Here is a 16,437-nt window from a genome sequence, read left to right on the forward strand (position 1 = left end):
GGGACAGCCATGCGACTCTCTGGTGCCTCTCAGAGACAGGCGGGCCAGGGGCTGGCGAGAGGTGGCAAAAGCTCCCTTGCTGGCGGCTCCTGGAACCGTTATGAAGAGCGGCCATGCCGTTCCCAGCTCAGCCTCAGATAAGCCACAAGGGATGTTGAAACTGACCCGACGGGACTTTCGAGAACATGAGAAACGAGATCATCGTCAGGGAGGGAAATTCTCTGTATTGTGCAGCTTCTCACTGTACAGGCACAGGCTTTAATAGGATTACCTCCGAAGCACAAAGACCGTCTTTACAATTACAGGATCCAGCTCCCTGGCTAAAATCCGTTATCAGAACAGTGATTTTGATAGTCATGATTTTGAAGTCCTAATAGTTCTAAGAACGAACATCTGTAGAGCACGGACTCTGTACCCATCATCCCTGAGCACTTAACAGTGTTATTCCCGGCCGTCCTCATAAGCCTTGCTGTCCCTTGACACACGCAAGGGCCACGAGCCCACCAGCTTTCCCCACGCCACCTGTCCGGGTACACGGGTCTACACGGACGGCCTCAAAGCCTCTGGCCGGCTCTGGGAGCAACAGAACGACCCTGTGGGCCCGTGTGGACGCTGGAGCCTCCCGGCCCCGGCTCAACTCCCTGCTTTCCCACGGCTGCCGACCGCCCGGCCGCGGGCCTCGGCACTGTCCCCCCACCTGTATGGTGACGGCAGTGACGACGCTGACTTTTACGTCCCTCTGTGTGCTGGATGTGGATCCCAAACTTCCTCCCGCAGGGCCTCATTTAATGGGACAACAGACTCCCCCTCTCGGGGGCGATCATGAGGAACGAACGAAAGCATCTGTACGCGCCCAAGTCCCGTCTGGCACAGAGCAAATGCTCAGTGAATGCCAGCTCTGATGGAGACGCCACTCTGGGCCTCGGGCGCCGGGTCCCTCGTCCCGGCTCACGGCTAGGACTTCACGGCACTGGCGCGTGGAAGGCACGTGGTCAAGCTTGGCGGGGGAACCAAAGTTCGGGCTGTGCCGATGCCCTCAGGCCCCCGGGGAAGGGCCGCTGGGTCACCAGGGGACCCCCGAGGACGGCCTATCTGAGTCCCGTGACGTCAGGGACGCGGTGCCGGTGCCGCCACCTCGACTGGTCTCGCTCTCGAGGCTCCGGGCCTGCTGATCGTCCTCGATGAGGTCGGCCACCAGGTTCAGCTGGCAGGCCCTGAGCGCCCTCAGCAGGTGGGACACAGCCGGGTCCTCCTTGTGGAGGTTCTTCCAGACTCTCAGCGACTCCCTCACCTGCTCCGTCAGATTGCGGGGATACTTCTCCTCGATGGCGTCGATCATGGCGTCAGACACGCGAAGCTGGCGGGCCAGCCTTCTCCAGTCCTTCCCCACGTGATCACATATGATGTCGAAGGCTGCACGCAGGTCTGTGGAAAGAACAAAACGATTTACCAGGACTTGGGGAGCCCTTTAGAAGACAGGTAACCCTACTTTCTCAGTGGGCTCCTCAGGGCCAACCTAAGCGCTGGGTAGACAAGAGGTCCTCTCGTGCAGGCTGAAGGCATCCAGGAGTGCAGGGGCCGGGGGAAGAACGTCCCGGAAAGCCCAAGGGTGGCCTCCAACCCTGTCCCAACCCCACTCCCAAACCGCTCCTCAGGAGGTGCGGCCTGCCAAAGACGTGCTGGCTGGGGCGTCGCCGAAGGGGTCGTCGTGGAGCTAACTGCTCGGGACAGGGGAAGCGGAGGGAGGGCCTGTCGTGGGTTGAACGGTGGCCCCCAGCTCACGTCAAATCCCCAGAACTGTGAACGGTGATCTATTTGGAAAAGGGTCTTTGCAGATGTGATTCAGTTGAGGATCTTGGGAGATCATCCTGGATTATCCAGGTAGGCCCCAAATCCAGTGACAAGAATCCTTGTAAGTACACAGAAGAGGGAGCCACGTGCCCACGGAGGCAGAGACTGGAGACACGTGGCCATAAGCCAAAGAATGAATGTCCGCGGCCCCCAGAAGCTGGAGAAGGGGGAGGGACACAGGGAAGCCCAGTGATTTTCCTGAGGTCATACAGCTAGACAACAGCACAGCCAGACAGTGAAACCCTGATGGCCTCGTGCCAGGGTCCACTCCCAACCGCTAGGCTACACTGTCATCCTCGAAAGACGAAGAGTCACCCCGTATCAACCCGCCCACACCTGCTCACCTCTGGCGCGCTCTCCTGCAACATACATACACACACGGACACGCGTAAATCTAAAATGTGATCGCCTGTATTTTGGGGACTGCTTGTTAAATGTATCACGTTAACGATCTCCTCCTCAACTGAGTGTCCCTGGAAACGTAATTCTAATACCGCCCGCGTACCCCAGGCCGCCTCAGTTGAGTCCTTGGTAGGTACTGGCAGTGTATCTTAGGCAAGTCACTTAACGCGTCCCAGCCACTGTCCTCTGGCTTGTAAGACCGGGATAGGACTAGACGGCAGGACCTAACTACTGGCTACCGCGAAAATTAAGTACGTGAAGTGTCGGGGGCACTAAACCCCTGCCCAAGAGCCATTTTCCGGCGCTCACACGGCGGTAAAGGGTCAGCTGGGGCATTCCCAGAGGCAGAATGAAACCAAAAGCAGCGGGGCAGGTTCCCCTGGCTCCTGACCCCCCTCTCTGTCCACTCCTCTCTACCCAGAGGAGGTGGGCAACACCCTTTCCTTAACTGGAGTCACTTCCAACTAACCCAGAAGAATCGGGGTGTGTATGTGTTCACGTTTTGCAACCCAGACACAGTACGTGAGCTTTTGGGATTCTGGCTCTCCCATCTGCGAACTGGGCGTTTCGCCCGCTCCCCCCCCCCCCCACCCCCAGGACCGGTTACCCGCCTCCGGGCCCCCCCCCCCCGGCCCCCGCGCCCACCTCGCTCCTCCGACGAGACCTCGGCCGCCGCGCCCGCCTCGAAGCTGTCCAGGCGCCCCAGCAGGTCCTGGCGCCGCAGGGAGGAGAGCAGCTCGCGCAGCAGCCCGGTGCGCTCGCGGTCCAGCTCGTTCTGCTCGAGCAGCACGGAGAAGAGGTCGAGGCCGCACTGCACGCGCTCCAGCTTCCTCTTGCCCACTCGGCTCTGGCACAAGAACTTGAGCTCGGTCAGCTCGCTGCTCGACAGGCCGGCCGACACCGAGTGCAGCAGCACCAGGAACGGGTCCATGGCGGCGGGCCACGGCGGGGCCCGGCCCAGCCCGGCCCTCCGCGCAGCGCCCCGCTCCGCCCCGCGGCCCTCTCGGCGGCCCCGCGGCCCCACCGCTCCCGGATTCCCCCTGACGCGCCCAGCGCCGGGGGCCCCACCACCGGAAGTCCGCGCCAGAGGCCACTTCCCCGAAATCTCGCGAGAACCCCGGGACCCACGCGTGCGCCCCGGGCCCTACCGTAGCCGTTTCCGCCCGGAAGGCGCCCGGCCGCCGCCAGGGGGCGCCCCTGGAGAACGGGCGGCGCGGGGCCGGGAGGGCGTCTGCGCCTGCGCGCTGCGGCCGTTCTCCCGCCGCGTGGGGTCCGGCGGGCGGCCCGGGGGGCGGTTCCCGGACCCGAGCGAGGGCGGGGAAGGTAGGCCCGCGTTTCCCGGGCGGCGTTGCGCTGCAGATGCCGACGATACACGCATTTATCGTCAACGTTTGTGAAAGTGCAAGTCAGAACGGGTCCTTCGGAGCGCCCCGTGGGTCGCGTTCGAAATAGAGGTTTATTGAAGCGCTAACGTTGGATGTCGTTAATATTTGATTTTGAAAGCTTCGGTCATGTATGCTTTTTAATGTTTCTAGTACTTCTGGAAAGCCTACTGTAGGCCAGGCAGTAGGTGCTGGGGACACATTTGGGAACAAAGAGTAGGAGTGCCCCTCTGCCTGGAGTTAAGTCCTTGGTTCTCAAGCTGACAGAAGCCAGATAAGAAAGTCGTGCAGTATGCCGGAAGTTAATGAGAGCCCGGGCGAAGAGGATACGGGGATGGGGAGTGCCGAGGTGGGGACATGATTAGAGGGGGCGGTCAGAACAGGCTTGCAGGTGCGGGCGCAGGTGCAGGTGCAGGTGCGGGGGCCAGAGGCAGGTGTGGGGGAAAGAGGGCAGGCGGGGGCAGGTGAAGGTGCAGGTTCTAGGAGCAGGTGGGAGACCCGTGGGTCTGGAGCAGAGCGGGGTGGCGGGGGGGGGGGGGGGAATGCAGGGGGTGCCGGAGAGGGGAGGGGCAGACTAGGAGGGGGCCTCAAGGGCCAGGTGCAGACCAGGCTTTACTGCCCCTGAGATGGAGCCGCAGCAGTGTGAGCAGAGGAGTGAGGCCGTCCGAGTTACCTTAAAAAAATAAAATAAAATAAAGGAGTGGGGCGGGGCGGGGGGTGGGGCCGGGTGGCTCAGTCGTTAACAATCCAACACTTGATTTCCGCTCAGGTCATGATCTCACCTTTGGTGAGATAGAGCCCCCCCACCCCTCCGCCCCCGCAAGGAACCGGCTTGGGATTCTCTCTGTCTCTCTGTCTCTCTCAGATCTCTCTCTACCCCTCCCCTGGTACTCTCTCTCTCTCTCTCGCTCTCGCTCTCGCTCTCTCTCTCCCTCTCTCAAATAACTAACTAAATAAGCATTTAAAATATATACGTATATTTAATTGAGACCATTCACAACCCACACAACTCACCCGTTCAAAGAGTACATTCTAGTATAGTCCTAGGGTTGTGCAAACCTCACCATTAGCTACTTCTAGAACATTTTCATCGGTCCCGGTAGAAACCTGCTACCCATTAGCAACCACTTCCTTTCCCTCCTCCTCCCCTCAGCCCCTGATAGCCACTCCTTTATTTTCTGCGTTTTTGGATTTGGCTGTTCTGGACATTTCGTAGAAATGGGACCATACACTAGGTGGCCTTTGCTGCCTGCTTTCTTTCACTGAACAAAGTGTTTTCAAGGTCCAGCCATGTAGCAGGTGACAGTGCTTCATTCTTTTTTAATGGGTCAATAGTCCATTGTGTGGATAGACCACATTTGTATATCCCGTCATCAGCTCATGGACATTTCGATTCTTTCCACTGTTAAATAAAACAATATTCAACTGAGTAAATTTGAGGATTGAATTGACTTTCGCTCAACAGTTTGTGAGCCAGACAGCATTCCATGTAGCAAGTAGAAAGGAGCTTTGGGGAGCTGAGTATACACAACAGAAGGCTTTTATGGGCAGAAGAACAAGAAAAATAAGTTTCTTGTTTGTTTTTTTGAGAGAGAGAGAGAAGGCAGAGGAGAGGCAGAAGGAGAGGGAGAGAAAGAATCTTAGGCAGGCACAGTGTTCAGTGTGGAGCCTGACTCAGGGCTCAATCTCATGACCCTTGGATCATGACCTGAGCCGAAGTCCAGAGTCGGATGCTCAACAGACAGACAGAGATGTGGATTTGGGAGTATTCAGCAGACAGATGGTGTTTATGATAGTTAATTTTATGTGTCAACTTGGCTGGGCTAAGGGCTGTCCGGATAGGGGTCAACCATGATTCTGGGTGCGTCTGAAGGTGTTTTTGTAACAGATGAGCATTTTTTTTTTAATTTAAATTTTATTTTAGAGCAAATGAGGGAGAGGAGCAGAGAGAGAGAGAGAGAGAGAGAGAGAGAGAGAGAATCCCAAGCAGGCTCCACACTCCAAGCAGGTGGAGTCCCATGTGGGGCTCGATCCCAGGAGCTTGGAATCACGACCTGAGCCAAAACCAAGAGTCAGATGTTCAACCAGCTGAGCCACTGAGGCACCCCTAGAGAGGAGCATGTGAGTCAGTGCACTGAGTGAAGCACATGGCCCTCCCCAGGGCGGGTGGGAATCATCCAATCCATTAAGGGGTCAAATAGAACAAAAAGGCAGAAGAAGGGAGGATTCACTCTGTCTGAATTCTCTGAATTGAGCACTAGCCACTCCCCTGCGCCCCGTCCAGCTCCTTGAGCCAATTTTTGTAATACATCTTCTCTTGTATAGATCGCTATATATCCTACTGGTTCTGTTTCTCTGGCGAGCCCTGACTCGTATAGTATTTAGAGCAAGATGAGGTCACCTATGTGAAGAGAGCGGACATAATAGAGGGTCAAGAGCTGAGCTCTGGGGTGTCCAGCCGTGTGGGAGAAGTGGAGGAGCCCACGAAGCCCCTCGAGGCAGGATGTGAACCAAGGAGGGTCAAACGACACCCCTACCTGCGAACCCTGCTAGGGTTTCTTTGTTCCTTACGTGTCCCTTGTCTCCTGATTCACCATATACTTGGTTTCCTGCTCTGCAGCTTTTCCCCATCTCTCCTGCCAGAATGTGAGGCAGGGACTCCAAGTGCCAAGGACACTGGCTGGAGCTTGATAGGTGCTCACAAGATGTTAATGAGTGACTCTTACATAAGGTGTGGTTAATTTGAATCTCCCCTGGCCCAACTATACCCATGCCTGACCCACCGCCTCGCTGTCTGAGGCTTGTCTGTTTACTCTCTTTATGCGATCTTTCATACAGCAGAAGATTTCACTTTTATTTAATTTTCCTTTTATGGATTATGCTTTTGGTATCAAGTCTAGGATCCCTTGGCCTACCCCTGGGTCCCAAATATTTCTCCTGTATGTATTTTTTCTGAAAGTGTTCTAGTTTTGTGTCATTCTGTGATCCATCTTGGGTTAGTTTTTGTACAAAGTGTAGTGTTTAGGTTGTTTTGTTTTGCTTTGCCTGTAGGTGTCTAATCGCTCCTGCACCATCTGTTGGAAAGCCATCCTTGTCCCTGTTGGAATGCTCTTGCCAAAACTCCATCAAGCACATTTGTTTTCCTTCGATTTTCTCTGTTCTGCTTCACTGATCTTCGATTCTATCCCCCACCAAGACCATGCTTTGTTGTTACTATATGGGAAACCTTAATTTTGTGTAGAGCAATTCCTCTGACTTTATTCGGCTTTACTCTAGGTTCTGTGTCTTTCCATATCAATTCAAAACTAAGCTTGTCTCTGTCCAGAAAACTTGCCGGGATTTTTTAATAGGAATTGCGTTAAATCCACAGATCAGTTTGGGGAGAATTAACGTCTTTTACCATATTGGATCTTCCAATCCATGAACATGGTATGTCTCTCCATTTATTTGGGTTTTCTTTGATTTCTTTCACCAGTGTGCGCATACACGCACACACACACACACGCACACACACGTATTCATAGAAAAATCAGGAGGAAATACTCATGACCATTACAGTCCTCACTTTTGTGAAGACCAGTAGGTCCTATGGTCATCGCTGGTGTTTGTAGCTCCCTTCTTCCACTGCCCCCTCCGCCTGCACACCCTCAGCAAGCACCCCAGATGGTTGTCGTTCTTAACCTGGTGGAGCCACTCAGCGCTTCCTTCCTGGAGGGTCTGGACCATTGCTGGTCCTCCCTGGGTTGGGCCGTCGTAGTTTTCCATCGACCTCAATCCCAGGGGTGGTACTACTAACAGACGCCCATAGGCTCTGCTGTGTTCCAGACATGCTCTTCCTTCCTTACCCCCACTGTGGAGCAGCGATCCCGTGTCCCCTGGTTGTCAGGATCAGTCACTCCCAACAATACCATACCTCCTTCCCCTGCCTGTTGATTCAGGGGCATGAGGGGCCCAGGGTGGCCAGGTGGCAGTCTGAGCGGGCAGTCCAGTGGAACCATCGTTGTGTCTTCTGATGGAAGACATCCCTCTGCGGCTAAGACCTTAGGCAGCGAGCATAAGGTCGTGGGGACGGGACGCAAACATTTTGCTAGTGGGTCACTGGTAGTGAGTGGGGCCCCTGCTGTTTCCACCCCTTGACTCCTGGGCGCGTGAATCCTGGCTCTGGGAGACACAGCCCCGCATGCTGGACACTGACTCAGAGCACGCACGGCCTTCAAGAGAAGCCTGTCCCAGCCCTGGCGGGCATTGCCACCTCACTGGGGCTGTCATGGAGCCACTGTTCTGTCATGGCAGCTGCCACAGTTGGCGGGAGCCGTGGCGAGACCCACCATGTGAGTGTGGACCCAAGGCCACGCTTCGTTTGCGGTGGAGCGAGTTTCTGGGTCAAAGCTCTGCTGCCGGAACACCACGATGGCGGATGAGGCATCCTGGGAGTCCACGATGTCATTTGGCGGAACACAGCGTACACAGAAGGCAGATCTGTATCCCGAAAGAGTGTCTCTTCCAGTAGGGACAGCCCTGCCCTTTCCGTGACGGAAGCTGTGAGGTGCAATCCACCTGCCGGCAGGTGGCTGGCCGGTCGCCCCGGGAATGGTGCCGCGTGAGGGCTCCGTGTGGGTTTTGGCTGCTGGCACACTGGACGTGCACTGGTGACCAGAGCCAGTCGGCTTTGGTGGGTGAAGTCCATGATGCTGAGCCACGCATCACCTCCCTCTCTGCCATCACGGCCCCTTTGTTCACGGCCCAGCGGGCACTGGCAGGGCTGGCTGGCATCCATGGAGTGGGTCATCCTACCCACCTGATTGTGAAACCCTCTGCCGATCTCCCGCTTCGGTGGGCATTCACTCGGGGCACAAATATCCACAGATGTGGCTAGCCACATGCCTCTTCCCCAAATTCCTTTGTCATCAGTTTCCCAGTCACAGTCCTTCCAAGTCCCTGACCGTCCAGCCAGACTGGCCACGGCCCACGAATCGGTGCGTAACCTCACATCCGGCCCTTCTCCTTCCGGGCAGAGGGCACGGCCGGGTGTGCTGCCCACGGTTCTGCGCCCCGGGAGGATGTCCCTTCCCCGGGCCCTTCAGGGGTGTCCAGCGAGGAGCTGCAGAGGGGCAGCGGTCTGCATCTGTGCAGGGGGCAGAGCCGTGTGTAAACCAGGCCCGGGGCTCCTCTCCCCCGTCAACCGATCAGAGGGGACTCCCCACGAGGCCACAGGTGCACATGGATGTACAAATATCTTTTTGAGTCCCTGCCTCCAATTCTTTTGTGCATATACCTAGAAGTGCATCCGCTGGGTCATATGGTGATTCTATTTTTAAGTTTCTGAGAAACAACCATGCTGTTCTCCACAGCGGCTGCACCATTTCACATGCCTGCCAGCAGTGCCTGAGGGTTCGGCCTCTGCACATTCTTGCTAACTGACTATTTTCTGTTTTTTGGATAATCGCCATCCTCCCGGGTGTGAGAAGGTATCTCATTGGGGTTTTAATTTGCATTTCCCTGACGACTCTTGATGCTGAGCCTCTGTCCATGTGCCGTTGGCCATTCGTGTATCTTCTCTTGAGAAACGTCTGTTCAAGTGTTTTGCCCATTTTTCGTTGGGTTGCTTGTGTTTTTGTTGTTCAGGTTGAGGAGAGTCTTTATATATTCCGGATATGAATCCCTCATCAGAAATACGATTTGCGGGGCGCCTCGGTTATGCAGTCAGTCGGGCGTCCAACTCTCGATTGCAGTTCAGGTCATGTACTCATGGGCTTGTGAATTGGAGCCTCGCTTTGGGCTCTGCGCTGATGGTGCAGAGACTGCTCGGGATTCTGTCTCTCGTTCTCTCTGCCCCTTCCCTACTTGTGCTCACTCTCTTCCTCTCAAAATAAATAAATAAACTTAAAAAATGAAAAAATGAGGGGTACCTGGGTGGCTCAGTCGGTTACACATCTGACTTCGGCTCAGGTCATGATCTCCCTGTTCATGAGTTCGAGCCCCGCGTCGGGCTCTGTGCTGACAGCTCGGAGCCTGGAGCCTGCCTCGGATTCTGTGTCTCTCTCTCTCTCTCTCTCTCTTTCTCTCTCTCTCTCTCTCAAAAATAAACATTAAAACAATTTTTTAAAATGAAAAAATACAATTTGCAAATGTTTTCTCCTATTCTGTAGGTGGATGCTCTGTGGATTGTGTTCTTTGATGCACAAAAATTTTAAATTTTGATCAAGTCCGTTTCACATATTTTGTTTCACTTAGCGTTGTGTCTTTTTAGAACAAGAAAAAAGCATTTGCTGGTTTCCTGGAGGCAAACTCGTCTTGGTGAGGACGATGAGCAGAAGAATTTCCTTTCTTTTCTCCTTGTATCATTTTGGTTTCCCCTGGGTACTTTTTCTGTTTGTTTTGGTCTCTCTCAGTTGTGTGGAAGCCTTTTCTCAAACATCCGGGGGCTCTGGGCTTTGCTTGGGGGTAGTTAGTCTTTTCCAAAGAAAAAGATCCCTTCCTGATGGGAAGGGGTATGTGCTAGGCTATAGAATGGCCCATAAGATGTCCACATTCTAATTCCCGGATTGTGAATAAGTTAGTTTATGAGGAAGACACAGAATACATGGCAGAATATGTGGTGAAGATTCAGCTTCTGAGATGGGGAGATTATTCTGGATTTTCCCAGGGACCTAGTCCTTGAAGATGGTGGAAAGCGTAGAGCCCGTGAGGCCTGTGTCAGACATTTCACCCATGGAACTGTAAGATAATATATTTGTGTGTGTGTGTGTTTTTAAATTTATTGTCAAGTTAGCTAATATACAGTGTGGACAGTGTGCTCTTGGCTTTGGGGGTAGATTCCCATGATTCATTGTTTATGCCCATGTCCCATTTTCCCCTCCCCCCGGCCCTCCCGTCAACCCTCAGTTTGTTCTCTGTATTTAAAAGTCTCTAATGGTTTGCCTCCCTCTCTGTTTGAAACTATTTTTTCCCCTTCCCTTCCCGCATGGTGCGCCATTAAGTTTCTCAAGTTCCACGTATTAGTGAAAACATACATCGTCTTTCTCTGCCTGACTTCTTTCACTTAGCATAATACCCTCCAGTTCCATCCACGTTGCTGCAAATGGCCAGATTTCATTCTTTCTTGTTGCCACGTAGTATTCCATTGTGTATATAAACCACGATTTCTTTATCCATTCATCACTTGATGGAGATTTAGGCTCTTTCCATAATTTGGCTATTGTTGAAAGTGCTGCTATAAACATTGGGGTACAAGCGCCCCCGTGCATCAGCCCTCCTGTATCCCTTGGGTAAAGTCCTAGCAGTGCTATTGCCGGGTCATAGGGTAGATCTATTTTTAATTTTTTGAGGAACCTCCACACTGCTTTCCAGAGCGGCTGCACCAGTTTGCATTCCCACCAACAGTGCAAGAGGGTTCCCGTTTCTCCACATCCTCGCCAGCATCTAGAGTCTCCCGATTTGTTCATTTTAGCCACTATGACCAGCGCGAGGTGGTATCTCAGTGTGGTTTTGATTTGTATTTCTCTGATGAGGAGTGACGTTGAGCATCTTTTCACGTGTCTGTTGGCCATCTGGATGTCTTCTTTGGAAAAGTGTCTATTCATGTCTTTTGCCCATGTCTTCACTGGATTGTTTGGTTTTTGGGTGTTGAGTTTGGTTAAGTTCTTTATAGGTTTTGGATACTAACCCTTTATCCGATATGTCATTTGCAAATATCTTCTCCCATTCTGTTGGCTGCCTTTTAGTTTTGTTGATTGCTTCCTTTGCAGTGCAGAAGCTTTTTATCTTGATGAGGTCCCAACAGTTCGTTTTTGCTTTTATTTCCCTTGCCTTTGGAGACGTGTCAAGCAAGAAATTGCGGCAGCTGAGGTCAAAGAGGTTGTTGCCTGTTTTCTCCTCTGGGGTTCTGATGGCTTCCTGTCTTACATTGAGGTCTTTCATCCATTTTGAGTTTATTTTGTGTCTGCTGTAACAAAGTGGTCCAGGCTCATTATTATGTATGTCGCCGTCCAGTTTTCCCAGCACCACTTGCTGAAGAGACTGTCTTTATTCCACTGGATGCTCTTTCCTGCTTTGCCAAAGATTGGTTGGCCACACATCTGTGGGTCCAATTCCGGGTTCTCTATCCTATTCCATTGGTCTATGTGTCTGTTCTGGTGCCAGTACCATACTGTCTTGATGAGTACGGCTTTGTAGTAGGGGCTAAAGTCTGGGATTGTGATGCCTCCAGCTTTGGCTTTCTTTTTTAACATTACTTCGGCTATTCAGGGTCTTTTCTGGTTCCATAGAAAGTCTGGAATTATTTGTTCTAGCTCTGTAAAGAATGCTGTTATTTTGATAGGGATTGCATTGAATGTGTAGGTTGCTTTGGGTAATAATGACATTTTAACAATATTTGTTTTTCCAATCAATGAGCATGGAATGTTTTTCCATTTCTTTGCGTCTTCTTCAATTTCTTTCATAAGTTTTCTATAGTTTTCAGCTTACAGATATTTTACATCTTTGGTTAGGTTTATTCCTAGGAATCTTGTGGTTCTTTGTACCATTGTAAATGGGATCGATTTCTTTCTCCCTGAGACCAAGAACGTGACAGGGATGTCCACTCTCATCACTGTTGTTTAACATGGTGTTGGAAGCCCTCGCATCAGCAGACAACAAAATGAAATAAAAGGCATCCAATTTGGCAAAGAAGAAGTCAAACTTTCACTTTCCGATACTCTGCATGGAAAACCTGAAAAGACTCCACCAAAAAGCTGCTAGAACTGATACATGAATTCAGCAAAGTCGCAAGATATGAGATCTGCGTACAGACATCTGTTGCGTTTCTATACATCCATAATGAAGCAACAGAAAGAGAAACCAAGAACTTGATTACATTTGTGTTGTTTGAAGCCATGAAGTTTGTGATAATTTAACAGGCTTCGCTGCCCCCAGTGCAGCCCCCACAGGCAGCCAGCAGAGGGCAGCAGCCACCAACAAGCGGAACGAGGCAGGCCTCGCTGGGGCCGGAAGCCAGGACCGCAGGTCAGGTCTGCTCACCGCTGGGTGAAGACCGGGGACCTGAAGGGAGCATCCTGGCTACAGGCGTGTGTGTTTTCTGTGGAAGTTGATCGCACATGTAAGCTGAACGGTTTTCTGTGCGTCATCCTTCAGTAAAAATGTAGGGGGAGAGCCAGGAGGGCGTAGAAGCAGGGGGCGAAAGAAAGGGGATTGAGAATGGGACACAGCAGATCGATTACTTAGCAGAGCAGAGGAAATTAGACCTCAGCGTCTACAAGGTTGCCTTTTCCCCAGGGGTGCATCCTGGCAGGCTCCTGGCAGGGGCAGCAGACGCCAGCCCGTCTGAGCAAGCCAGGCTGAATCCCTGGGCTGGTCCGGGTCAGTGTTTCAGGTGCCACACACTCTTCAGCCAAAAGCTGTGTGAGGAGCAGTGAGTGGGCTGCTTGCTGTGGACATACCTGTGGTCCAGAAGGCACCCCCTTACCTCCTCCACCAATGCGTCTGCCAGCTGGACTCCAAGGTCCACTCAGCCCAAAGGCCGAAAGGCCCAGTTGTCAGTCTGTTGCTTTCTCCATCCACCTACCCATGGGTCAAATAGCCATCATTCCGTCTAACCATCCACCTCTCTGTTTATCCATCTATCCATCCATGCATCCTTCTATCCTTCCATCCATCCATCCATCCACCCATCCATCATCCATCTAAACGTTCATCCATCTAAACATCCACCCATATCCCTCCATCCATCCTTCCATCCATCCATCCATCCGTCTGTCCGTCCATCCCTCCCTCACTCATTCATTCAGTCAACACTTTCTGGTGCCTCCTCTGCCCCTGGCACTGCACCACTTGTCCTTACTGGCCTGTTTTCTGACAAGAGCTCGCACTTCTTTCCTTCGCCGTGGCTCTTACAAAACATGGACAAGTAAATGAGTGTTGCCTGAGTAGGGGACACACGCCCTCTGTGGTACGGGGCTATTTTAAGGGGCACGCAAATGACTCCTGGGGACCTGTATATGAATGTGTGGGGGTGGTGGGGAAGTGGGTGCCCCGGAGCAGGGGCTCTGAATCCAGTCTTGGGCTGGCGACACCCCTGTCCCAGGCGCACACCCCGGCCAAGCCCTGTTCCAGGGAATCTCACGGCTGGTCGGGGATCCCAGGACTGGGCCTGGCCCCAGTGGCCCTCGGAACCGCCGTCGCAGCTGTGTGCTTAGTCAGTGGGCAGGCACACTTGGGGGGGCGGGAGGGGGGCTGGGGAGACTGCAGGGTGCATGCACCATCTAAAGCACAGCGGCCACCGGTGGCTCCGGTCACCTGGGAGGAAGTGACAGGCTGCAAAATGGGGCTGTGTTGTCAGATGGCTTGAGGATTTTCAGGAGAACATGCAAATCTGGGTTTTTATGTAGGTTTACTCGGTTTTTGCATATTAAATCAACTACAAAAATGAGCAAACGCTGAACCTGCCAAACGCATATTGTATTGGGCTGGATGTAGCTCACGGCGGCCTCCGCCAAAGCAGGTGCCAGCACGAGTGCCCTCCCCGCCCCAGACCTCAGGCCTCTGCGGGCCGTTGCCCATCACTGTCCTGCTGTGGGCGGGCACGACGCCACTCCAGGACCAATAGCAGACAACATTCAGCGTCGGGGGCCACGGGGCCTGGGTTCGAGAGACGGCTGTGTCGCTACCTTGCTGTGTGACTGCAGCGGAGCCCTGACCCTCTCTGGGCCCCATTGTTGCTGAGATAACAGTGCCGGCTGACGGGCTGATCTCTTCCAAGGCCAGAAGTCGGGTCTTTGTGGCATCATCTCTCGGTTTTTCTCCACCCACCTCTACCGACCCCATCCAAACCCTACCATCGCCCTCCTGGATCTCTGGAACACCTCTCTCTGGCTTCCCAACCCACTGCAGATTTCGCCTGACAAACGCAAACACCTCAAAATGTGCATCAGATCCCATCTCTGGGCTGGTCAACACCACCCAGCCCCTGAGGTGGCTTTTACCGCCAGGCTCCAGGTCCTTGGGTAGCCTGGGAGCCCTGTGTGAGTCGCTTGTGGCTACCTCCCCTCCCCTGTCTCCTGCCGCCTCCCCCGCCCCGCCCCGCCCCTCCCCTCAAGTCAGCAGTCCACACCCTGCTGCCTCCGGGCCTTTGCACTGCCCTTCTGCTACCTGAACTGTCCTGCTGCCTCCTTGTTACTCAGGCCTCCAGGGGCCTCCCGGACCAACCGTGTCACGCTCTGTTCTATTTCATCAGTGTCTCTTTCTTCCTCTGAAACTATCTGGTTCTGGGTTCCATTTTCTGGTTAAGCGTCTCACATTTTCTGTAAGAAGTCATAGCCTGGGGGGAGGACTGGTCTGCTTTGTCCACTGCTGTCTGCTTGAACCCTGCATGAATGAATGTCTAGAAGGTCCGGGCGCCAGTCTTGGCTTAGGTGCTAAGGAGCCCCGTGACCTCGGGCCAGTCACTTGCCCACTCTGAGGCGGTTTCTTCATTTGACAAACGGGGCTAAAGATCCTACCAGGAGCCCTCATCGTCCTTGCGATGCTGTCCCCGGACGTTGCCTTCATGTCTAGACTAAGGAAGCGGTTCCAGAACTTGAGAAGGATGCTCAGGGCGTTGAGCTTGTGCTTTGCTGATGTTCTTGGGGATGCAGGAACGTGAGCACTAGGGGGCGCTCAAAGCTCTCCCTGGTGCCGGACGCACGTGAGGCGGAAGGAAGGTCCCCGGCCAGCAAGGCTGTGTGGCTTTGCTGGCCTTGGGTGTGAAAACATACCTTTCCTTCGTGAAATGGTTGTGTTTCTAGGTGGTAGTTTTAAAAAGTGTGCACACGTGCCCCAGTGAAAACACCGGCAATCCTAGGTGGGTCCCCGAAAGGGTTGGGGACACTTTAGGTCCGTGGAATCCTCAGTGCTGTGTTGGGTTGGCGGGACCGGGGGTGGGAACTTGAGGATCGCGATCGCGGAAGAGGCTGCTGGGAAGGCGTGACCACGACTCCCATCCCAACATAAACGCAGGTGCACACACACACACACACACACACACACACACAGGCAAACACACAGGTACACACGTGTGCACACCGCCCAAACATCAACACATACGCACACGTGTGCACAGGCAGACACGAACACATGCAAAACCACACACACGCACACACACTCTTACAGGGCGAGAGAGTCCCAGGAACATCTAGAACAATCCACGTGTCTGACACGGGGGGAAATGGATGCCTATGATCCCTCCCAAATGTGCAGCTCTACCTGGGGGCTCTGAGGACAGCCTCCCGGCTTCCTGGGGCGAGGGGCCACACGGACAGCACTCAACTGAAGTTAAGTGGTCGTGTATCCAAATTTATTTAGTTGAGTGAACCTTCAGCCACGATCCTCTGCGGATTTGTGTACACGCTTTTTTTTTTTTTTTTTAAAAATGGTTTCCATAAAAGGATTTTTGGTAATCACCTACTTTTTAATACAATGTTTATATACAAAAACCCCATTTCAAACTACTCACTGTACAAGAGAAAACAAAGCATCAGACCGCACGAGCTTAGCAAATAGCGAAAATCTATGGCACCTACAGACTTCGATCACAGTTGGCGACTTAAGGGAATCATATCACACCCAACCGCATGTTCAAGACAAACACTTTTACGTTTTCTTCCCTTTCTTTGGTGAAACATTTCCTGTGTTTCTCTTGGTGCTTGAGAAACTTCAGGTAATTGGTTAGGGTAATTGCTGCAAATTTAGAGTGCTCATGTCATCTAGGAGACTTGTTTTTACAAGCGTTAAAGTGGTAACTGTCCAACAGTAACATTCCTGTAAGTAA

At 53.1% G+C, this 16,437-nt stretch overlaps 2 protein-coding genes across 2 annotated transcripts in view; both read right to left on the bottom strand.

Annotated features, from left to right (window-relative positions):
- Positions 1-204: 204 nt before the first annotated feature.
- FADD (Fas associated via death domain) lies at positions 205-3,339 on the bottom strand. Its single transcript, XM_060607516.3, has 2 exons — positions 2,899-3,339; positions 205-1,425 (listed from the first exon to the last, which is right to left on the bottom strand). The coding sequence occupies exons 1-2, from the start codon at positions 3,182-3,184 to the stop codon at positions 1,064-1,066; spliced, it is 648 nt and encodes a 215-aa protein (XP_060463499.1). The 5' UTR covers positions 3,185-3,339; the 3' UTR covers positions 205-1,063.
- A 12,769-nt stretch (positions 3,340-16,108) lies between these two features.
- ANO1 (anoctamin 1) overlaps positions 16,109-16,437 on the bottom strand; it is a 140,512-nt gene continuing 140,183 nt past the window's right edge. The window contains exon 28 of the transcript XR_013550300.2: positions 16,109-16,427. The gene's annotated coding sequence lies outside the window, so the exon portion shown is untranslated. The remainder of the gene's footprint in view (positions 16,428-16,437) is intronic.

The sequence above is a fragment of the Panthera onca genome, chromosome D1, assembly GCF_046562875.1.
Source record: "Panthera onca isolate mPanOnc1 chromosome D1, mPanOnc1 haplotype 2, whole genome shotgun sequence".
Lineage (NCBI taxonomy): Eukaryota > Metazoa > Chordata > Mammalia > Carnivora > Felidae > Panthera > Panthera onca.

What these genes read in the sequence shown, in the direction of transcription:
- FADD (XM_060607516.3), bottom strand. Translation starts at nt 3,184, where the DNA reads ATGGACCCGTTCCTGGTGCTGCTGCACTCGGTGTCGGCCGGCCTGTCG. An exon ending in GGTCTCGTCGGAGGAGCGAG is followed by an intron (nt 1,426 to 2,898) that starts GTGGGCGCGGGG and finishes TTCTTTCCACAG; the next exon opens with ACCTGCGTGCAGCCTTCGAC.